This window comes from Malaya genurostris, chromosome 2, assembly GCF_030247185.1.
Source record: "Malaya genurostris strain Urasoe2022 chromosome 2, Malgen_1.1, whole genome shotgun sequence".
Taxonomy (NCBI): domain Eukaryota; kingdom Metazoa; phylum Arthropoda; class Insecta; order Diptera; family Culicidae; genus Malaya; species Malaya genurostris.
This window is the reverse complement of record NC_080571.1, coordinates 37,082,595-37,108,326: the sequence shown is the minus strand read 5'-3', so window position 1 is coordinate 37,108,326 and position 25,732 is coordinate 37,082,595. Positions and strand designations below refer to the sequence as shown.

Genomic DNA, 25,732 nt, shown 5'->3' with positions numbered 1-25,732 from the left:
AGATACACAATTTGGTTTCCGCAGGGGTAAAGGAACGAACGATTGTCTTGCGTTGCTCTCAACAGAAATTCAAATGGCATTTGCTCGTAAAGAACAAATGGCGTCAGTTTTCCTTGACATTAAGGGGGCTTTTGACTCAGTTTCTATAAATATCCTATCTGAGAAGCTGCATCAGCATGGTCTTTCGCCAGTTTTGAACAACTTTTTACATAATCTATTGTCTGAGAAACACATGTATTTCGCGCATGGTGATTTGTCGACAATACGATTCAGTTACATGGGTCTTCCTCAGGGCTCATGCTTAAGCCTCCTTCTATACAATTTTTACGTAAACGACATCGATAAATGTATCAACACATCTTGCACGCTAAGACAACTTGCCGACGACAGCGTTGTGTCTATTATAGGACCCAAAGCTGGCGATCTGCAAGGGCCGTTACAAGATACTCTTGTCAACTTATCCACATGGGCTCTTCAAATGGGTATCGAATTCTCTACGGAGAAAACTGAGCTGGTTGTATTTTCGAGAAAGCGAGAACCAGCACAATTACAGCTTCAACTAGGGGGTGAAACCATAGCTCAGGTCTTCACATTTAAATATCTCGGGGTCTGGTTCGACTCCAAAGGCACCTGGGGATGTCACATTAGGTATCTGAAAAGAAAATGCCAACAAAGAATCAACTTTCTTCGTACAATAACCGGGTCGTGGTGGGGTGGCCATCCAGGAGACCTGATCAGGCTGTACCAAACAACGATATTGTCCGTGATGGAATACGGATGCTTTTGCTTCCGATCCGCGGCGAACACTCATTTCATCATGCTGGAAAGAATTCAGTATCGTTGTTTGCGTATTGCCTTGGGTTGCATGCAATCGACTCATACGATGAGCCTCGAAGTGCTGGCGGGCGTTCTTCCACTGAAAAACCGGTTCTGGGATCTCTCATATCGTTTGCTCATTCGATGCGACATTTTGAATCCTCTGGTGATTGAAAATTTCGAAAGGTTAGTTGAGCTTAATTCTCAAACCCGTTTTATATCCTTGTATTTTGATTACATGGCTCAGAATATTAATCCTTCTTTGTTTGTTTCCAACCGTGCTCATTTCTTGGATACTTCTGATTCTACTGTGTTTTTCGACACATCCATGAGAGAAGAAATTCGTGGAATTCCGGCTCACGTGCGCCCTCAAGTGGCCCCAAATATTTTTTATAATAAATTTAGAACAGTCAACTGTGAAAAGGTGTTTTACACTGACGGATCAAACATCAACGAGTCCACAGGCTTCGGCATCTTCAATCAAAACATCACCGCTTCTTACAAACTCAGTGATCCGGCTTCAGTTTACGTCGCAGAATTAGCTGCTATTCAGTACACCCTCGAGATCATTGAAACGTTGCCCAAAGACCATTACTTCATTGTCACGGACAGTCTAAGCTCAATAGAAGCTCTCCGGGCAATGAAGCCAGGAAAGTATCCCCCATATTTCCTGGGGAAAATACGGGAACATTTGAGTACTTTATCTGAACGGTCTTATTTAATATCGTTAGTCTGGGTCCCTTCGCATTGTTCTATTCCGGGCAATGAAAAGGCAGACTCATTGGCTAAAGTGGGCGCATTAGAAGGTGATATTTATGAAAGACCAATCTGCTTCAATGAATTTTTCAGTATCTCTCGTCAGAAAACTCTCGAAAGTTGGCAAACTTCATGGAGCAATGACGAACTGGGACGATGGCTACACTCCATTATCCCTAAGGTATCGACGAAACCTTGGTTCAAGGGGATGAACGTGAGTCGTGATTTCATTCGCGTTATGTCACGACTCATGTCAAATCACTATACATTCAACGCACATCTCCGGCGTATCGAGATCGTGGAGAACGGGCTCTGCACCTGTGGCGACGGTTATCAGGACATCGAGCATGTCGTGTGGTCGTGCGTAGAGTATCGTGACGCCAGGTCGAAGCTACTGGAATCCCTCAGGGCCCGAGGTAGACCGCCTGAGGTTCCGGTTCGGGATGTGTTGGCGAGTCGGGATAGTTCATATATGCTTCTCATATACCAGTTTCTCAAACACATTAATATACAAGTGTAATCTGTTACATCTGGCTTAGAAAGTTCCTCCTATTTATCGACGTTGTTTCAACTGTGGCTAAGAATTATTTCTCAACTGCAGGTTCGACACTAACTTCCGCCGATTATCCCGATTCCTCATCTGTCCACCATCTTCATCGGAACTAACAAGATCTTTTTGCTGTCACTAACCTTCGCTTCCCCCCTCCCCGTCTCTTCACCATCTCGATGTCAACTAATTAGATCTCTGTCGTTTTAGTCATTTCATTCCCATATCCCCTTTTTACTCCGTTTTCCGCAATATTTACTTCGCTATATTTTTTTTTTTTCATTTTCTTCTGTAACAACACCATCATCGCCCACGGAAACTTATCAACAGCATGCGGGCCACCCGCCGGGTATTCGTAACCTGGGGGTGTTTCCCGCGGACCCACACGGACCGAAGAATGCGGCCAACATGAATATTCACCAACGCCATATGGAAGACTCTCATGAAATATTCAATTCACCGGCCGATCACCACATGAAGGCTGGATCTGCCAAAGTCAACCACTGCGACCCAAATATGACATTACTTATGTCGTTTTCGCTTGATGCCAAACCTAACCCAGTTTCCACTCTAACTGCTGTCAAACCGTTTGTTTGAAGCTAGTTTCGAACCTAGTTTTAACGTTGTTGAACTGAAAATCGAGTCAGTTTCGAACCTGGTTGTTATATCAGGTTTGCTCAAACCCCCGTTGCTAAGTGCTAAATCAACACAGTTTCGTGAAAAGTGTTTGTTTGATGAAACTGCCCTGGGTCAGTGTCAGTGTTCTCAAGCGAAAACGACATTAATGATACAACCCTAGTTTTAAGTTAGTCGTAAATTTTAAATTAGTAAAAGCCCTTGGCATCTTAGAGCTTAAGCAGTGTGCCTTAAACATTATATTCTTGAATAAAAAAAAAAAAAACCACAACGAGAACCAATATTGAAATTTTATAGTTCAGATATAAGTTATAAAATTGAGAGCGTCCTAATCAAATATACATTATCGATTAGGTCACATCTCATTAAAAAAGGGACGTGGCTTGACAGATACTTCTTAAAATTTTATGCCGAATGATGCTGAAAGAGTTAAAAGCAAGACGACTTAAAACAAAAATTTCATTTCGGTCTGCAGCCTCCGTTCCAATGGAAAACTAGATCTCACCATTCGAGAGCCGTAAGTCCGAAAATAAGCACTCATTGACTGACACATTGTTGTTAATCAAAGTAGTTGATCACTTAAACAAAACAATGCGCATAACCCACGCATCGTTGAATTTCACCTAATTAAGTATACAGTTAGGTATATCTATATCAGATACGTCTATAGGATCAAGAAGTACAGTACAATTTATGTATGATTTGAAATGCCGGGAACCACTAAATGTAGGATCTTGTTTCCTAAATAAAATTCTGCCGGGCGACAGAGGCATTCGAGGTGGTAACCCTATCTACGCTTCAGTTCGACACCGAAGTGATTGGTGCAAGGTTTAATTATTACACTTTCATCAATAAAAAAAATCCCTGCTGAGTAAATTCGCAACTGAGAAATATTGACTGCGATATTTTCGATGCACGTAAAGTGGACAGTACAATATATATGTTCCACATTTCAAAAAGTGAATATAGCGACGAAAGGCTGTTTTAATTCCAGCTGGTTTATTACACTGCACTATTTAGATTAAACCCAATAAAACGCTGTTGACATGAATTTGATTTATAGAAGTAACAGGAACGCAGCATTTTGCATGTCTCGAGCACACAGCAGGCGCTGCGCTTGACTAGGCCTAGCCATAACCCATTCAAGCTAAATTGAGTAATATTTTTTAATCAGCTGCATAACATGCTTTGTGATTGGTTTTGCCTTTCTCATATAGGGAGTGTATCGATAAGTAGTTAGCAACATTCAAACAATAACAGCTGCGCAATCGATTGGTTTCGGTACGGTTTATCGTTTCAATGATGAGTCGAATTGATCCGGAAACGCGAAAAAAAATTCTGCACGCTTGGTGCTCAGAAAGTGGTGTCACGTACAACGAAATTGCAAAACTCCCTGAAAACGTACAAGAAACAGAAGGTCCCTGGTACAGCAAGTTCAGGCCAAAACAAGAGCGCGAAAACTGTATAACCGTATTCTACAGAATAAAGACGGATGCATCCTGATCGACGACGAAACCTACGCCAAGGAAGACTCTCAAGCGCTGCCCGGATCGCAATATTATACGAAATCGATATACCAGGACCTGGACGACGCAGACACCACGATGGCGATGGAAAAGTTTGAACAGAAGGTGTTGGTCTGGCAAGCAATTTGTACCTGTGGTTTGCGGTCGTCGATTTTCTTCACGAAGGGCACAATTAACGCCAAGGTGTACGAGGAAGAATGTTTGAAGAAGAGAATGTTGCCACTGTACAGAAAGCATAAGGCTGCTCCTCTCTTCTGGCTGGATTTGGCTTCAGCCCATTACGCCAACTCCGTTCTACAGTGGTTGTCAAAAAATAATGTACAATTCGTGGAAAAGGACATTAACCCACCGAGCTGCCCGGATCTTCGGCCAATTGAAAGGTATTGGGCAATTGTCAAGCGGCACTTTCGGAAGGAAGGTACAGTGCCCCAAAACATGCATAAAAATGTATTTTTTCTACAATATATCGAAAACTGATGTCAAAATATGTTTTTTTTTTCGCTTTTTTATTCAATAATCAATGTTGCTAACTACTTTTCGATACACTTCTTACCGATTTTTACAAACTAGGATTCAAATTAATGATCTTATGGACCTTATCTTTACAAAACTTCTGAATTTCACCTGAATCCAACTTCCGGTTCCGGAGTTACAGAGTGATTAGTGTCAACATTCCATTTTTAAATTTCTTACTCATTTTTCTCAGACATGGCGTAACCGATTCTTACAAACTTAAATTTAAATGAATGGTATTATGATGCTATACAAAATTTCTGAAATTCTGTGGATCCAACGTCCGATTCCGAAATTGTAGTGTAAAGTACGTTAAAGATTTTATACCACCACTTAGAGGGTCAAACAAAACACGTAAAAAAATTCTAAATCGGCCTCGAAACTTCTTCAATCGGTGATCATTATTAATAGACGGTTCCGGATCTCAATCATTTTTCTCAACGGTGGTTTCAGTGATTTTCACAAATTCATATTCATATTCCTACTCTACCTAAACGATTTAAACATTTTGCTAAAATGCATGAAGTTATCGTATGCTGATGATTTCAAACTCTTTCACCTCATCAAAACTTGCAGTCACAACTGGACATTTTTACAAATTGGTGTAGAGTAAACCGAATGACCGTTAATGCTTCAAAATGATCTGTTATTTCATTCACTCGCAAACATTCTATGATTGAATTCGACTACACGATCTTACAAACTGTTCTTAGACGAAAATCGTGTATTAAGGACTTGGGAGTTATATTGGATTCGAAAATGAATTAAAAACAGTACATTGAATATACCATCAATAAAGCCTCGAAACTGTTAGGGTTCATCTTTCGTGTGACGAAAGACTTCAAAAACATATATTGCCTCAAAGCATTATATTGTGCTTTGATCCGTTCTACACTAGAATATGCAGCTGTGGTTTGGTCACCCTACTATCAAAACGACATTCAACGCATAGAAAATATTCAACATGAATTTATTCGTTTTGCGCTTCGCCAACTACCATGGAGAGACCCCCTAAATCTTCCGAGTTACCAAGATCGCTACAAGCTCATAGATCTCGATCTATTGTCCGTTCGCAGAAATGTGTTCAAGGCAGTCTTCATTGCTGATCTTCTCCAGTCACGAATTGATTGCTCGGAGCTGTTACGCTTGCTAGATTTGGATATTCGTCGTCGTTGTCTTCGAACTCATCCTTTCCTACGCACTCCTGCCGCCAGAACCAACTATGGTCACAACGAGTCATTTGTCAGTATGTGCCGAGTGTTCAATCGCTGCTCAATTCAGATCGACTTTCATCTACCTCGTGATACTATCAGGAAATCGTTTTGTCGAATACTATCTCTTTAGGAGTTTATCGTTGGTTCTAAGTACTTAGCTATGTAGTTATAATAGTTAATGATATGCAATATGTAGTTAATAATATGAAATGTATCATTTGGATATTCTGCAATCTGTTGGGACAAAAGATGAGGAGGTTTTATGCCTGCTGGAGACATAGTGATAGATTGATAATAACTTATCTCCAGTGGGATTTTCCCTGCTCCAGAAATAAAATAAATAAAATTGAAATAAAATAATCTTAAATTCAAATGAAAGGTCCAGTGATCCTAGGCGGAATTCCCGAACATCATCCGAATCCCACTTTCGGTTCCGGAGATATATGGTTATATGTGTTAAAAATTTTCCCAATCTTTTTTTTTATGGCGGGAAGACTTACAGTAGATCCGAATTTGATTATCAGATAGCTTTCATATAACTGCTGTTAAGAAGGCCAAAATGGGTTTTGAGGACCCGATGCCTTCCAGCAAGAACATCCGGCCATATAATAAAGAATTTCGCTGTACCAGCTTAAACCCACCTGATGGTTTGTTTGTTAGAAGGGTGCGTCTTACTCATTTCAGACCTTTAGGGAAAAACACAAAGCTTCCCCCACGTGACTCACGTTGGCAATCCACTCCCTAATCCAGTCATTCACTTGTGAGATACCCTGATGCACTCCCTGCCCCTCCCCGTTGTCGATATAATTGAGCATAATATAATATAATATAATATAATATAATATAATATAATATAATATAATATAATATAATATAATATAATATAATATAATATAATATAATATAATATAATATAATATAATATGATATAATATAATATAATACAATACACTAAAGTCTTTTTTTATGTGTTTTTTATGCGAATTTTCGGAGTTATGCGGTTTTTTTTATGCGGTACGTAAACTCGCATAAAAAAGACTTTAGTGTACAACATAATATATCGCATCCCAATGCAATACAAAACAATATAATATAATATCATACAATACAATGTGATATAACTTAATATAATACAATACAATATAACATAACCCGACCAGATGGTAATAACAGAATTATAACAACTGGAGTCATTTGTTTCAGACATATTTTGTAACAAATTTTGAAATATTTTTGACTTGTAAGCTTTTAAAATAACAAAAATCATAACAAAAAAGACTCTAGCGAGAACAAAACCGTAACAGATTTTGAAACGTTTGTATCACAATTATTATTGAATTTGATATAACTACAGAAGTAATTTGATATAACTACGTATGAAAGCAGAAATTTCTACCAATGGTTGTAATAAATTAGATAGCAAATTTAAAACAGAAAAATTACATCACAGCCAACTTTTAGCATCGTTTCAATCCAAAATTGTTCAATGATTTATTTTATTAAATGAATAATTAATTTAGTGATCTGGTTTCTTCTTTCAATTCTTTGAAATTCTGATCATTATATTCCGATATAAAGCAACGGAAAAACTCATTTATTCAATTAATGAAATTTATCATGAGTCTTGCAAATGAAAATAAAACATCATAACTGATTTTGTTATTGTATTGTTATCATAAGTTTTACCTTTCAACTGTTTTCATTTGCTAATTAGCTCAAAATAACACAAATTGTTATACATATCAACTGTTGACATACTTGTGTTATGATTTTGTTATGTGCATCTGATCGGGAATATAATATAATAACACATGGATCAATAACTCCCGAGACTAACAATGGAAACAACATTTTTTTTACAAATTTTTTTTTTATTCATCAACATAATCACCTTTTAGGGTGATACAATGGTTCCAACGTTTTTCCAATTTTTCAATACCATGTTTATAAAAAATTTTATCTTTCGCTTCAAAATAAGCTTCAGTTTCAGCGATGACCTCCTCATTTGAGCCAAATCTTTTTCACTGGAGCATTTTTTTAAGATCAGCAAAGAGCCAGTAGTCACTGGGGGCTAAATCTGGCGAGTATGGGGTGTGGGGAAGCAGATCAAAGCCCAATTCGTTCAATTTCGCCATTGTTCGACTTGTGGCAGACTGTTTTTGTTCCATCGAAAGCAATCGCGGCACCCACTTGGAAAAAACCTTTCTCATGCTCAATTTTTCATGAAGGATAGTAAAAACACTTCCATATGATATCTGTGTCATCTCACCAATCTCACGGAGCTTCACTTTACGATCTTTCATTATAATTTTTGTCACTTCACTCACATTTTCCGGTGTAACGACTTCCACAGGTCTACCCGAGCGTTCCGCGTCATTTGTGTCGGTACGACCACGTTTAAACAGGCGAACCACCGACAAATCGTTGCTTTTGATGGACAAGAGTCCGGATAACATTTTTCAATCCATTGTTTCGCTTGCACGGTGTTTTTACTCATTAAACAACAATGTTTTGGCGTGCGAGTGGTACGTATGCATCTACATAAGACAATTCCATCTTACATCATTTGTGGTCAAGGTGGGACAAATCCGTGTAAAACGTTGATTACCTATGAAAATCAGCTGGTTACATGCCAGTTTTGTGAACAACCTGCACACTACGGTAAACCTTGCACCGAAACTGCGAAAAGGACATCATCAACCAAAGACAAGGTCAACCGTTCAACAATGGAAACTAGTGAGCGCAGTACTCCTGTTTCACCATCAAACCAACCAGCAACTGCAACCAATGTACAACAAGGCGCATCTACAGCAACTAGCAACGAGCTAAAGACTGCGAACATCAAGGAAAACGAAAAGAAGACGGCAATCAACAACAAAACCACCGATGCGGCAATGGATGACGAGACGAGTCACGAACAAAGTGCCCCTCAACCCCCGCAGGAAGGGAATGGAAGCTCCTCTTCTCCTAGAAAAAGAGTGACAACGAGATCCACTTCAAAAAATACATTATTTAAAAATCGGCTAATTCGGCCACGTAAAGCTTGTACGCAAATAGGCCTGAATAAAAATATCTTTTAAATAAAAAAAATATTAATGATGTAAATAATAATATTAATAATAATAATAACAACAATATATAAAACAATGTAATATAATTCAATTCATTATATAACAAATAATGCAACAAACAACAGAACAACATGTTACAATATACTATGATAAATATTGCACTTTAGGATGGGTTTCAACCCACAAGCCATTTCGCACCCTCTCATTCTCCTACTGACGCAGAAGGCGATAGCACCCAGTCGACGCCGTTCTATTGACCAAATGTCATGAGGTAGAAACTTGTGAGGACTTAGTTATCTCACCATTTGACGACCTTATTCTGATCGGGAAAATTTAGATGCAAATTCTATTGGAATCTGTAAATATAATGCACAAATAATTTCATCTTTTTATGTGTCGTCTTCGACTCATTGGTGCATCAGCAGATTATGTTGAACTACTGATGCAAACCCCCGGATCAACATAATTCGTTGAGCAAACGTAAAGTTAATGCTTTTTGCAAAACACTTTATGCGCCGAAGCGCAATGTCTAACCTGACATGCCGAAAGAACGATACAAATTTGACGGCATACTGACCACTAACAGGTTTTAGTCATTCAGGGGTTTGGTACCTCGTGGGTAACCCGCAATCGTCAGTGTTCATAAGAGACAAGAACGATTATGTGGGATATCACACACTTAATATTACAATACTATGAACAACTAAGTATTGTATGAGAGAAAATAAATAGACACGAATTTACTATTGACGGCTTTAGCTCCATTGTAAATCACATACTATGAAGAATATGAACACCGGTTAGACGGAGTTTTGAGCGGATCGATGTCATTTCGCCGAACACCATTTCACCGAAAGGGTCGTTTCGCCGAATGTCATTTCACCGAAAGGGTCGTTTCGCCGAATGTCATTTCGTCGAATGCCGTTTCGTCGAAAGAGTCATTTCGCCGAATTCTTCAATAGTCTTCATATCGTGATTGGTATTGATTTGCAATAAAAACCAATGAAAAATGACAATGGTTACTCCCGTTGTGTTGAACTTCTGATATAATCCAGAAAAACTTGAATGATCGGCGGCCAACTCAGCCATCTTGGCTTTGGTTATCAATTGTCCAGGAGACATAAGAACACATGAATAATTTTGATGAATAACCAGAATTTGCACCCTTTCGGCGAAATGATCCATTCCCTTTTGAGCTTCACTAGGGCAGAGCCCACAAATGTTCCGTTTACGACAGCCTGTTTTAGGCTGCTGCAGGCATTCAATCATCGGTACGGAAATACACCATGACCTGTGAGCTCCCGTTTTAGTGGCCTTTTACGACATGGATGAGGAAACCAGTGGATCGATTCTCGGTTGAAATAGTACCGCCGGATGCCACACGGCTTACCTGTTTGGTGGACTTATGTCATCGAGACGGCTGGAACGTAGTGTTATTCTTAACAAGTTGAGAATCGTTACCGACACTACACGGCGTTCTAGGCTACTCAGAAAGAGAAGTTGATATTGAAGATCAATTTCCATTGGTGACCGAGCAGCCGTAAATGATCGACTTAACTTAACAGATCAATTTGAGCTGAAAATCAAATGTGAAATTTGCACTAATTGAGTATCACCAGGTCGAAAACTCGACAGCAACATAATGATAGCAATTATAACGAAGCCGTTCATAAAAGAATTAATCGAAACCAATTTAATAAATGTTCCCATTTCAAATTGACCAGCAACAAAACAAAAAACAATTTCCACCAGAGCTAGAGTATCGACAACTTTGCGGTGCACTCGAGAAAAACGGTTGCTCGTTCAGTTGTACAGTTGCCAGTTGGGGTAGTACATCCATAATTGAAAACAAAATTAAAAATGTAATCACGAGGAAATTGATTGAGCATCCTGTTTCACTAGTACTCGAATTCAAGAGCTCTTCATTTGAACAACAACGTGACCGGCAATTACCTTTCCAAACGATGATTGACCACGTCGTACAAAGCCGTCCAAATAACCGTTATTGAATAACCCTCCCAACCACTCCCAAAGGCTCTGTTATCCTATTACGGTACACAATTAGCCGCTTCCGCCGACTTTGCTGTTATTTATTTCGCCAGTTTTTTTATATCTATCTCTCTCTCTCTCTCTCTGTGTCTGAATGCCACCCGGCTTTTCTATTCACAGGTACTACAGATTGTGGATCTACACATGCAACGCTGTGCTCTTGATGGCGGTAATTGTATTCTGTGGCGTTGCGGGTAAAATTTTACTCTCCGACTACAGGCGCTTGCTGGTGACCGGGCTCAGTCTGACGCAGCCGAGCTTCATCTACGCGTACCTAGCGTTGCTGGTGCAATCAGGTGAGCCAATAGACCCACAATAATAGAGAGAAAAAGAAAGGACAAACCACACACCGAAATTTATTGTCAACTGAATTGCGTTGCGCACTTGACCGCCAAACAACCATAATGATAACTGCTAATCGTTTGTAACAAGTGCTCTTCTCTCCGTTCTTAGGTTTCTTACAACTGATAGGGTGTCTTGGTGCCTTACGACTATCGGAGAAATTATTAAACGCTTACTGGTTGCTTTTACTCGTATTGTTAATAGGAGACGCGATGTTAGGCATATTTTGGATGTTCAAATTCGACCGGGTGATGAACGACCTGCAACCGATGCTGAGGTGAGTATTTCGATGACGTGTTTGACCACTTCGAACGGTGCTGCTGCTGCCAATTACCAAAGCAGTAAAAACATGCCACTAGTCAATTGAACTTTGCTTCTTCTAATCATCAATCAATCGCTGAAGAATGGAGCACCAACTTTCGCTCCATAGCAAAGTGTCCTTACAAAAAAAAAAAGACAATTGGGGATTTTGCCGGGCTGTTTGCCATAGAGATACGGTTCACTGTGCAAAACCACATCCCAGTATCAACACAGAAATCCTCTGTTCGGGACCGGCTTCGATACGCATCCATGATCTTCCCAAACAAGCGGAGATACTCTTCGGATTTGTTTTTTCCCCCGACCGAACCACGAATTCCACTCAGCATTCATGCAACTTTCAAAAGCGCTTTCCCTCATCCGATCGAGAATCGCTCCAATCCAATTTGCCTTGTGCAAATCACCAACGGGAACTTAGCTTTAAACTTTTCCGAAAGCTGGCAATCGATAACCATCAATTTCCGTTCCCTGGACTGTAAAGAGAGATATCGAACTCGAAAAGCGCAAGCCATAATAAACTGGCAAACTTTGTTGGTGTGTGTGTGTGTGTGTGTGTGTGTGTGTGTGTATGTGCACAGAGACTTAATGGCCCAATTCACCGAAATCCACCATCAGTGGATGGCCGGCCGCTGTGTCTTCGACAGAGCAAAACCGTTGTGATCTGTAGTTAACAGTTTTCTTTTATCTCTGCGTCGTGTTCTCTTCCCATTCCACAGGAATCGTCTGGCCCACGAATATGGTAATTCAATCGAATTAACAGATCTCTGGGATCGGCTGCAGAACGAGGGACGGTGCTGTGGCGTAGCAGGACCACAAGTGAGTATAAACACAATTTTCGGAGCCCAGTTTTACTAGAAAACCGGAATCCGTTATCATCACTATAACCATCATCATCATCATCAGCAGCAGCATCACCATTGGCAACAGTAGGCGACGGAAACAACAACAACAAAGCTCGATTTAGCAGCACAGTAATCGGGGGGAGTATTGTGAAGGTTTTTGAAGCGTGAAACACTGTACCCATAAACCGATCACCGGAAGCGGGGGACCGGGGGGAGTATTTGCCTGACGATAAATAGGATCTGTTGTGATAGCTTGGCCGCAGTAGCAGTCTAACCGAGCTTATACTGATTTTAGGTACAGGGGGAGCTTGTCAATTTGGTGACCAGTTTTGCCAGCAATTGATGTATTCTCGTTTACTGTTGGAAACGGGTAGTCATAAATATCCTAGAACTCGTACAGTGTGTCTTTTTTCCTGTTCAAGTTAATCACACCGTACCATCAGGAAAGGCTAACAGTAAACAAGGGCAATCTAATTTTGGACTACGGCCAATCGTCCACCGATTCGGGATTGAAGCTTATAACAGAAATTGATGTGAATACATTAAACAGTCTCGATTTGTTTGAACTATAAAAAGAATTAAGGTTATTTTTCGGCCTAACCGGTGCCAAATTAAAACCAATGTTTTACACTAACAATAGGTTTTAATCTTTTTCCAAGGGAAATATCTTTACATTCCTCATTTAAATATCGTATGCCAATGCAAAACCTTGAAAAATACCGAAAATCAATTGTGGAAACGTCGGTCAGCATACTTCGAAAAAAAAATCCTGTGATTTTACATCTTATAACACATGGACTGAAAAGTCTCGGGCATGACACATAGATGGCGCTAGTTTTATTGCAGTCACCTTTTTCCAATTAATAGGGGAGAGTGTTCGGTTACCGGTACCCTTATCTTTTAAGCTTATAACTTCTGACTGACTGCACATTATGCGGACATATATACATCAGTGGAAAGCTAAAGTCCCTAGCTAACAACTGAATTCAGTCGAATTTATTGGCTTCTTATCCATTAAGCAACGTTTATCGGCATTAATCAGTGCATCAAAGTTCATTTTCCTTGACTTGGACGATTTGCTTGAAGTCGCCATGGCTAACAGAACCAGAGAACTAAAGTTTTTACTTATACGACGGAAGCCGTCAAGTTGTCCACGTGTTGCATATCGAGATGCCAGGTAATACAATAAATTTAGCTAGCGAAAACGAAAAAATCGTGCCAATTTACAAAAGTCTATAATTTCTGCCGAAGGTCTGCAAAAAATCGAAGTTTCAAAAGTCTGTGAAAAGTTTTCAGACGAAAAAAGATTTACATGTTAGCTAAGAAATTTGATAATTTACACAGTTCGAAAAAATCTTGTGATTTTACATCTTATAAGATGCACATAAATGGAGCGTCGTATTTCACACAAATTTTCATTCAAGAACATGTAAAACAATGTAAACGTTAGCAGCAGCGCGACTTGAACCGAGAAACATTAGATCACAAGCACATCAGTTACTCGACTGAACCACAGAGCTTATATCTGTTCATTGAATAATTGATGCATATAAATCCATACAGTGGCACTTGGTAGCCGAGTGAAAATTTCACTCGGAGCGTGTAAAGTTCTGTGCGAGTTGAATATTGCGTCATTTGAAAAATTAAGTAGTTGTGAATTGTATCGTTTGTAGGATTCTGTCACCTGTAAAATTCATAAATTTTTTCTGTGTACAGACAAATTTGCAGACTTGGCATCTCTGCATATCAATGACAATTTTTCGCGATTTGTCGAAAAAAACGGACTGCCGGTAACTGAAATCGGTAGACATTATGAAAATTACTAGAAAAAAAAAACTTTGGTTGCGAAAATTGTGATAGCATCCAGTACTTAATCACGAAATAGATCGATTTCACTTTATAAATAATCAATCCACTCACCTTTTCGATTGATGCTCTTCATTTAATGATACTACCAGGTGTACAACTTTGCTTCCGCCGTTTTCCGATAGGTGGCTGTACCGGCTGAGGCTGGTTAAAATACATAGTTGATAATGCCTTTAAAGTGAATGTGTACAGTGCCTAACGAATTGTCATCGCCGTTTCAGTGACAGTTGTTCTTGTTTTCGTATTATTCACACTCGAAAATGTCTGTTTATATGCCCAATTGACGCCATTTACGGGAAGTTTTACTATTCTGTTACAATTCGAAAAAAAATGCAACTGAAGCGCATCGAATGCTTTCAGAAACTTACGGTGATGCTGCTCTGAGTAAAAGAACGTGTCGAACTGATGCGCCTTAGTCGCGCGCTAAAAGAAAAGCGGCCACAGTATCAAGAGCGACATGGCAAAGTCATCCTCCTACACGACAATGCTCGTCCTCACGTCGCAAAAGTGGTCAAAAAGTGCCTGGAAACGCTGAAATGGGAAGTCTTGCCCCACCCGCCGTATTCCCCAGATGTCGCCCCTTCTGACTTCCACCTATTCCGTTCGATAGCACACGGCCTGGCAGATCAACATTTTCAATCCTTCGAAGAGTTGGAAAAATGGATTGCTTCATGGATAGCGTCAAAAAAGGACTCCTTTTTTCGAGCCGGTATTCGAAAATTTCCGGAAAGATGGGAGAAAGTTGTCGCTAGCGACGGACAATACTTTGAATAATACATCTGTAAGCACTTTTTCGCAATAAAGCTTTGAAATTTGGAAAAAAAAAACGGCGGAGGCAAAGTTGTACACCTAATATTAAAAATAAGTCAGAAAAAGCTTTTGTGTTGATTTTCCCGCAATCAAAATTTGTTTTAAGCGCAGCAAAAAGTACAAGCGTCTGTTTGCTTCGGTATACGGCACAAAAAGAACGAGCTGTTATTACACACACAAATGACATTTGTCGAAATGACGCTATCTGCTTTCTGTCAAAAGTTACGGTGGGGTGCCGACAACCGAACACTGCCGGCTACCGAACATCTTCCCCTAACTAACCTTTAAAGACAGCTGTTAAAAATTCATAATACTCTATTCAGTAGTTTGTGAGTTATTGTGCTAAGAGTGACGCTACTTTTGTTATTTTCAGAACGATGGATCAAAAACAATTTCGTGTTTTATTTTACACTGCTTCTTGATGGGAAAAACCGCTTCTTCAGAAACAACAATAAAACGTTGGTTTGCTGACTTCAAACGTTGTCGTACAGACACCGTAGAGATGCAGAACGCAGTGGACGTCCAAATGTGGTGGTAACACCATAAAACATGAAAAACTCGTTTTAAATGATCGCAAAGTGAAGCTGCGTGAGTTAGCTGACATCGTAAAGATATCAAAAGAACGTGTTGGCTTTATATTGCATGAGCGTTTGACTAAAAGAAAGCTCTGTTCAAAGTGGGTATCGCGTTTGCTCACTGTTGGAAAAAAAACCAGAACGTGTTGATGATTCTGAGTAGTGTTTGTCCATGTTTAAACTTTAAACGTAACAAACCGGAATTTTTGCGTCGATATGTGACAATGGATGAAACATGGATTCATCACTTCACTCCGGAATCAAAACGATCGTCATCTGATGAACCTCGCCCAAAGCGCCCGAAAACACAACAATCGTCTGGAAAGGTTATGGTCTCGGTATTTTGGGATGTGCGTGGTGTAACATTTATCGACGATCTTGAAAAAAGAAATACCATTAACAGTGAATATTATATAGCGTTATTGTGGGGGTTTGAAGGCTGAAATTGCAAAGAAACGACCGCATATGGCAAAGAAAAAAGTATTTCATCAAAACAACGCCAATCAAAACAATAGCAAAACTACATGAATTGAACTTCGAATTGCTCCCACATCCACCGTATTCGCCAGATTTTGCTCCCAGCGACTACTGGCTGTTCGCATACCTGAAAAAAATTCTCGCCAGTAATAAATTTCGCACGAATGAAGAGGTTATCGCTGAAACTGAGGCCTATTTTCAGGCAAAACATAAATCATTCTACTACTACTACTACTGGTATTGAAATGTTGAAGCTGCGCTGGAATGATTGCGGTGCTCTTGGTGGAGATTACGTTTGTGAATATAATTAATTTTGAACCAAAAAAAATCCTGTTCTCTTTGTTCAGCCCATGTGTTAAGAATCGGGATTGCTTGCTGACCAATTTCAATCAGCTACAGAACCGTTTCGTGGATGCCCGGGTTGTCTTACTGAAAAACTATCTTTTCTCTCATATTTTTGATAAATGGAAAGATCAATTCCTGCACAGGAAACAAATATACAAGTTCGCATATGAACTGTATAGAAAATTTGCTCCTTCAGCGTGACGAATAGTTGCAGATGTCACCGCGATCGATGGTGATTTTAGGTGCCGCTTTCACATAAGACACTATTTTGTGTGCTACATTCACTTCACGATAGATTTTTGTTTGGCTGTTGGTTAAAATTATTATGTTCATCTTCTTTGTGTTTCGCCATCGTTTCGGTTTTTTTTTGAAAGAAATGAAAAATTGTTCCAGAATGAACATAAATTTTTTTTCCGAGATAACACCAGATCTCAACGTTTCGCGAATTTCTAAGTAAAAAAACAAAAATACCGCATATCTTAGGAACATCGCATAAAACCGGATAACTGAGCAATCACATTAAAAAAATCATAACTTCGAAAATTAAAAAAAAACGTTTTAATTATCGCATAAAAAGAAACTTGAGTGTGTTTCACCATTTTTCGTGCAAAAACTGAGCTTTACACCAATTTTCTCGTGCCATAATGGACGACGAAACATACGAACTCGAATACTTTAAAGCGGCTTCCGGATCTGGCTTGTTATCCCGCAATGCGAAAAAACGCCGTTGCAAAGAAAATTTCCAAATTTCCGAGAAGTATTTGTTCTGGCAGGCCACATGTAGTTGTGGTCGAACATCTTCGTTTCTACCGGTAAAAAGTACGAGGTTTGCGGAAGCGGTTGCAATCGGTTTATCAGAAGGTAAAATTCTCAGCCTCGGTTTTGACCTCTTGCGAAAATCCGTCTCGGAATGGTATAAGATACAAGACGTCAAATACGTGCCAAAAACAATCAATTTATCTGAATTTCTGTTCAGAATTTCACCCAATAGAGAAATGATAGCGAAAACTAAGAAGAAAGCATATGGTCACTGCGGACGTATCTGAGAATACCGTGCGGAACCTAATGGCGGATATCAGGCGCGTACCCAGAAAAAAATTTCGGAGGGTGTTTCAGAACATGTTGATCAATTTCCATACAAATGGAACTTTTTATATAAGTCTACGGAATTATAATTTTTTTATATAATTGTTATATATTGTGGAGTCGTTTGTTGAAAATTATTCATTTTATTTTTTACTTATTTGAAAAAAAGAGTTTACATAATATCATACTTTTTTGAGTTTCGGAGGGGGTTTGAACCCCTAAAACACCCCCCTGTATACGCGCCTGGCGGATATACCATTGAAAGTTCAAGAATGTAACGGGAAGAAGGGTTATCACCTTACAGTGAAATGTAGTCCCAAAAGTTGCGTCCAAATAAACGCTTGAGTTGAACTGCCCATCGAACAAAGCATGACAGACTATACCGACACATAGAAACCAAGAATATTTTCAGTGATTGAGCGCAGTGGGTTTACCACACATTTTGTTGTCTTGTAAAAAAGATACTCTTGTTGATTTGTAATAGATTTGTGAATATTTCACAATTTGAATATATCCTAATTCAATTTTTATTGCTATTGATTATTTTTACACTAGAACTATGAACCATTAGTATTTAAAATTGAATAATATGAGGTTATATGTATATTTATTGACTAACATGCTAACAATGTATGTATCTGAGCTTAGTAGCAAGTATAGATCCTCTTTCTAAAAAACGTTAGAAATCAATAAAAGTATTCAAGTATTTCCGGTATCTTTTCAGTACCAAATAGTAACTCACCGCTTGGACGTGGTCGAATTTCACTATTGATTAGAAAACAGTTGAAATAAGAATTTACTGGACATTCACAAGACAACGAAAATGTACCAAATAAATACGTTTTCCATAAACGTATACATTTTTAAATTGTGATTCTGGCACCAGGTTATCAAATAGCAATGGTTGAAAATTCAGTTTTGCTACAATCTTAAGTAATGTCTATTATATGATATTGAACAACAAATAAATCATAAACGCCAGTTACCTTAGAAAATGAACGATTTATTATAATACTTATTTTATTGATTTCAACTGGTTGTTATTTCAACATAAATTCCAATGCAATTGTCATTTCTATATATGTAATTTTTGCTCACGATATAATACCAGTGAACCCACTGTGAATTTCTCACACAACACCACCATACGAAACAGCAGCGCGCAAGCAATATAGAAAATGATAAAAAGTTTATGAAATTCATTTGAAACTTTTTCAAATATCGGTTATATCGAATGAAGTTTTAAAATATTTAGTTTTCTTCTTTTCTTGTTCATCCAAAAACTACCTGGAGTTCAGACCTTGAGATCTATCAGCATAACTAAGATTATTAACGAACTTATTATCCTCGGCCCGTACTCGTGGCACCACATGCAATTAATACGCTTATTGTGAACGATCTACGTCATCCAAAAACTATTTGAAGTTCGGGCCCTAAAATCTACCAGAAGAACACTCCATACTCGTGTTTCACTGAAGTCTTCGGATAACTGAAAATATCTCTGAAACAGAATACACAAGTAAGCAATATGTAGTTCCATGACTATGAGAATTGTAAAATTACACATAAGCTGCAGATTGCTCGTGTAGATCTCAATACCTGTTTTCACTGAAGTTCTTTGATGACAGAGAACATACCTGAAACAGCTACAAATAGACAAGTGAGCAATGTGTAGCTCTAAAAATATGAACAGCAAACAAAACATATACATTAGCCGTTGTAGTTCTTGCTGTGGCATAGTGTAGTTTAATTTAATATTTTTATGAAATTTTCCGGAAGTGTAGACTTTGTCACGAAAAGTCACTTGGATTTGTTTTTGGTATTTGAAAATGTCTTACTATTCACTATACGAGGCCGGGTGTCAATTAAAAATTAAAAACCAGCCGCGTTAAAATTTTTATCATAATTTTAAAAACTTATAGCTCAATGATCTGTGGATGGATTTATATAAGTTACCTGACAATCGGTTCAAGATTGACTGTTCAATGCATAGGGCGCTGGTTTTGCAAGCATGTTGTTATATGTTCGAGTCCCGAACTGGAAGGATTCTTAGTGTCAATAGGATCGTAGCACCAGCCATGCAATGATTCTGTAACAGTTCGGCTGAAAAGTTCGTATCGTTTAATAGAAACACACATTTTTTTTGCCAAAATTCGTTTTTATTATTCAACATAATTGCCATCAGAGGCGATACAGCGATTATAGCGATCTTCCAACTTTTCGATACCATTTTTGTAGTACGATTTGTCCTTTGCCTCAAAATAGGCCTCAGTTTCAGCGATTACCTCTTCATTGCTTCTAAATTTTTTACCAGCGAGCATTCTCTTGAGGTCTGAGAACAGGAAAAAATCACTGGGGGCCAAATCTGGAGAATACGGTGGATGAGGGAGCAATTCGAAGCCCAATTCGTTCAATTTCAGCATGGTTTTTATCGACTTGTGACACGGTGCATTGTCTTGATGAAACAAAACTTTTTTCTTCTTCAAATGAGGCCGTTTTATTGAAATTTCGTCCTTCAAACGCTCTAATAACGCTATATAATAGTCACTGTTGATGGTTTTTCCCTTTTCAAGGTAGTCGATGAAAATTATACCATGCGAATCCCAAAATACAGACGCCATAACCTTACCGGCCGATTGTTGAGTCTTTCCACGCTTTGGGTTCGGTTCATCGCGTGCAGTCCACTCAGCTGACTGTCGATTGGACTCCGGAGTGAAGTGATGGAGCCATGTTTCGTCCATTGTTATATATCGACGAAAAAATCGGTTTTATTTCGATATAACAGCTCCAAACACTGCTCAGAATCATCAATTCGTTGTTGTTTTTGATCGATTGTGAGCTCACGCGGCACCCATTTTGCACAAAGCTTTCTCATATCCAAATATTCGTGAATAATATGTTCAACACGTTCCTTTGATATCTTTAGGGTGTGAGCTATCTCGATCAACTTCACTTTACGGTCATTGAAAATCATTTTGTGGATTTTTTTCACGTTTTCATCGGTAACAGCCTCTTTTGGACGTCCACTGCGTTCATCGTCTTCGGTGCTCATATGACCAGTACGAAATTTTGCAAACCACTTACGAATTGTTGCTTCGCCCGGTGCAGAGTCTGGATAACACTCATCAAGCCATTTTTTGGTATCGGCGGCACTTTTTTTCATCAAAAAGTAGTGTTTCATCAACACACGAAATTCCTTTTTTTCCATTTTTTTCACAATAACAAAAGTAGCTTCACTCAAAATGCAATATCTCACAAACTAATAATCAGACAGCTGTCAAATTTATACACGTATCTTTTGAAGGTTAGGTACTAACTGAAAATGGTATGGATTTAATTCTAGTGGCGCCCTCTCATAGAAACGATACGAACTTTTCAGCCGATCTGTTACGCTAACAATCGGCAGCGAAGTCTGTTGAAACACACCAGCCAAATTCCACAACAGGAATGTAATGTCAGGAATTTTCTTTGCCATATTATTTCAGGTCAAAATATACTGGAAAATTGAAAAAGGCCGGTGAGTAATGTCACAGACATAACTGGATGACGTGATTACAAATAAAAATGATAAACGTTCGTATTAGATGATTGTGTGAATTTCGCAACTTTTACTGCTTCACTTCCAGAACTGTAACGGTGCATTTATATTAAAGTTTGACTTATTGGCGGCAAATATTTTCTACCACACAACTAATTAACGCGGAACAAATGAGATAAAAACTAGCAACATACAGAATGTTGATGTCGATTATTTCATTTCGAATTTGCATATTTCTGTGGTATTCAGAAGGCCAATCTCTGATTTTTCCAAAGAAGCAATCTTAATAGTTCTTTAGATAACATTTGGAGCCATGAGAAGGGCTGATTTTGCATAATCTTCCCCATCATTGGTCACTTTTCGTTTTTTTTCTCCATTACAAACGACCAGCAGCTGGATGACGCAATCGATCTTCTTTGAAGGAAAATTTGATACTGGAACTGGAACTGGAACTGAGCTTTGAACCTGAACCTACCGGAATAATGCACTTACTCTAGCTCCTGCTCTGTGAAATGCGCAGGCTAGAATGAACGAAATATATCAAGTGTTATTCTTTTTTTACCTACCCAGGAACGAGAAAGGCGTCATGAGTTTTCTTCTTTGATACTCTTTAAAGAAAACTTCAATTTGAAATTATGTAGCACTAGCACAGTAACAAACTCATTTTCCTATTTCAAATAATTGAAGATACTTTATGAAAATAATAATTTGGCATTTGATTTGAAATGACTGCCAAGATTTAAAATTTGAAAAAATAGCACATTCTTTTAAATTTAAAAAAAAAGAATAATTTTCATAATAATTTTGCGCTTTTTCACTCTGAACTAAAAATGGTTATGCAATCATCGTTTGAAAACTCGACTTAGAATTTAAATTGTGCCGGAAAGAAAAAGTTATATATCATTCGGTTCAGTTCGCTGAATTCTGCAATGTTACCTCAGATATGATTTTTACATGCTTTGATTCAAATGAATGCTTGAATTTTTCAACTTTACCGGGATCCAATACAGAGGAATAAGCGTTAAAAATTTCAAAACGCCATTAAAAGTGAAGGTGCAATAAACGAAAAACAAAATCTGAGCTGGATCTTTATAGTTGCTGGTTGAAATCAGTGACTTCGATTTTACCTGCTCATCAACCTGTAACATCTAAACCAGAAGTCAGATTATAACAAAAATTACACAATAGTGTGAGGTAATACGACCTTTTATTCGAATCTAAATTTACGAAAACCGATTCATTAAATATCAAATATGCCCGCTCATCGACACACATAAATGTACAGACAATTTACTAATTCAACCAACGGAAGGAAATGATTCGAATGTTTAATGAAAGTCGGCCTGCTTGAAGAAAACAAAGAAGTAAAAATTTAAGAAAACTATCATTCAGAAGTAAATTTCCTCAGATTCTGTAAGAACCTGTAACAAATTTGCATCACTCGATTTAGTCATTTTCAGTTTTTAACTTGCAACTATCCTTCAGCACCCAAAACAAAAAGCTAACCCGCAAATGAAAAAAAAACGCTATCCCACAAACAAAATATAAGCTCTGTCACATTTTTCTACACAGTCAACAGCTGCCTTCATGCAGCGTGAAACATTCGCTTTATCATCATCATATTTATCATATTTAGAACCTGTTTGCATTCGGTTTGCATTAGAACCTGTTTGCATTCGGTTCAGTTCGATAATGCCATAGAGAAGGTTGCTTGTGCACATCAGCAAGTGTAAGCTCTAGGGGTTGGTTTTATGTGCAGTGAGCCTCGTATGAGCGGCATTGATTTTCAATGTATTTCTTCGCGTGTAAGAAAATCGCTCCCACAGCATAGGAGATATAACGTTGTGCTTCACAACTAGAGGCGAACGTCTGGAAGATCGTTTTCGAGCTTCAGTTGGAGCTGAGAAAAGTATTTACAAGCTGTTGCGAATACCCAGGTAACCAGTAAGCACCAACAATGGCAGTGAAATAGCCTTTTATGAGCACCAACAATTCTTGTAGCTCTAAATCTGCAATCTGAGAGCTCATCTGCTGTAAATCAATCAGAATTCAATTTTCAGAATGAATTAAATGTGTTGGAAGTTTATTGCGAGTGAGATAAGTGATTCGAGACCATCTTAAAACTAATACAAGTAAATGGATCAAACTAATGGAAATTTTCAAACTGCTGCATTTTACATCTGCTATGTGACATACGGGAGAAACATGATAAATACAGTTTGATGCACTTCATACTAGGGAACATCAATCATAAAATGACTGCTCCTTTCCATCTAATTAGCTTATTTAATCACTCTTCAATAAATTAAATCGTCCTACTCATCGATACGGGTAAGTATCGATGCAATTCAGTAGCAGTCACAACACATTACCTACGACAAATAACCGTTCATTTTGCGGTATCGCTGCGTCTCGTTTTCCACATAGACGAGGGCCAGGAAATCTGGGAACCCGACAGCAAATGGGAAAATAATTAAGGTATATTAGATTGCATTTAATGGTCACAGTTTCATCGGTAGCGACCGAAGATTTGCAAGGAACGGTACGGCGAAAAAGAGAGAGAGAGTTTGCCAGATGGGTTCAATGATTCATCGCTGCAGTAGTAGCTAACGATTTATAGTGTTCGGTGTTTCTTGCTAGCCGAACTGATATGACGTCGCGCAAGATTTATGATGGTGGTTGCAATCAAAGCTACATTAAAAATAACTAAGCCATTGACTATTTGTAGTGGTTCCATATGGGAAATGTTGCTTTGTCGGTGTGCCATTACGATTCTGGATGTCTTTCGAAGGTTTTCGAAGTTGAACGGAAAACTTCGATAAAAGCGAGACAATAAAAATTGCACATATCATTATCTAAGTTTAGTTAACATCACTTACATACCAAATTAATGTAATAAGTGTTATATAATGTTAATTTGATGCATTCATTATGCAAATAACTATTTTCTGTAATAAAACTTTCTACATTGAACTGCTACCTGAATCGTATAAACACCGAACTGTTCACCTTGTTCATTTAATTTTCTTGCACTTCCTGTTGGAAAACATTTTTCTTTTTTATTCACTCATTTATACTACAAATCGCATCTTCGTTCGTTTCTTCGTCGTTTCTTTTGTTATTGTTGGAGTTTTTCTGGGTCAGAGTCATTTAATCGAAAGTCATTTCGGCGAAAGAGTCATTTAGCATTCGCATTTATGAAAAGTCTCTTCATAAAACAAGAATCACTATCGAACCGACTCGCACTATGTGCGGTTCGTTAATACCATAGAAAAAGTTGTTATGCACATTAACAAGTGGACTTTCAGCGGATTGATTTCATGCGCCGTTCGCCCCACACGAGAGACATTTCCATTGATGTTCTACTGTTTCTTTGCGTCCGTTGAAAACGCAGGAGTGCTAAATGTTCGTGATTGGAAGGTTTCAAACTAACACCAACAAACTAAACGGTCCTTTTCAGGGCATCCAAATTGTTCAAAAATTTATTTTCGAAAAAATTATTATCGCTTAAATACAAAAAGGTTGGGCACACATGGGCTGAAAAGTCCCGGGCCTAACAAAGAGAACACGATTTTTTTGGTTCAAAATTAACTTTATTCATCAACGTAATCTCCACCAAAAGCAACGCAATCATTCCAGCGCCGCTCTAACATTTCAATACCACTTTTGTAGAACGATTCATCTTTTTCCTCAAAATAGGCCTCAGTTTCAGCGATAACGTTTTCATTCGTGCGAAATTTCTTACCGGAGAACATTTTTTCCAGGACTGCGAACAGCCCGTAGTCGCTGGGAGTTAAATCAGGCAAATACGGTGGATGTGGGAGCAATTCGAAGTTCAATTCATGTAGTTTTGCCATTGTTTTGATTGACTTGTGACACGGTGCGTTGTTTTGATTTTGATTCCTTGCAATTTCAGCATTCAAACGCTTTAATAACGCTATATAATATTCACTGTTAATGGTATTTCCTGTCTCAAGATAGTCGATGAATATTACACGACGCACATCCCAGATTACCGAGACCATAACCTTTCCAGCCGATTGTAGTGCTTTCGAGCGCTTTGGATGAGGTTCACCAGTTGCTGTCCACTCAGATGACGATCGTTCTGATTCCGGAGTAAAGCGATGAATCCATGTTTCATCCATTGTCACATATCGACGCAAAAAAATCCGACTTGTTACGTTTAAACATGGCCAAACACTGCTCAGAATCATCATCTCGTTCTCGTTTTTGGTCAACAGTGAGCAAACGCGGCACCCACTTTGAACAGAGCTTTCTCATAGTCAAATGCTTATGCAATATAAAGCCAATACGTTCTTTTGGTATCTTCACTTTTCGATCATTCAAAACGATTTAATGGTTTTTCGTAAATATTCATTCTATTTAGTTCCAAAATACATGTTCA

At 38.4% G+C, this 25,732-nt stretch overlaps 1 protein-coding gene across 2 annotated transcripts in view; it reads left to right on the top strand.

Annotated features, from left to right (window-relative positions):
- The window catches only part of LOC131432900 (uncharacterized), a 669,773-nt gene that overhangs the window by 562,818 nt on the left and 81,223 nt on the right, over positions 1–25,732 (top strand). For both annotated transcript variants that reach the window (XR_009229989.1, XM_058599478.1), the window contains exons 6-8: positions 11,249–11,424; positions 11,582–11,747; positions 12,505–12,604. Coding sequence is in view for 1 of the 2 variants with exons in the window: in XM_058599478.1 (XP_058455461.1) it covers positions 11,249–11,424; positions 11,582–11,747; positions 12,505–12,604 (442 nt within the window). In the remaining variant the exon portion in view is untranslated. The remainder of the gene's footprint in view (positions 1–11,248; positions 11,425–11,581; positions 11,748–12,504; positions 12,605–25,732) is intronic.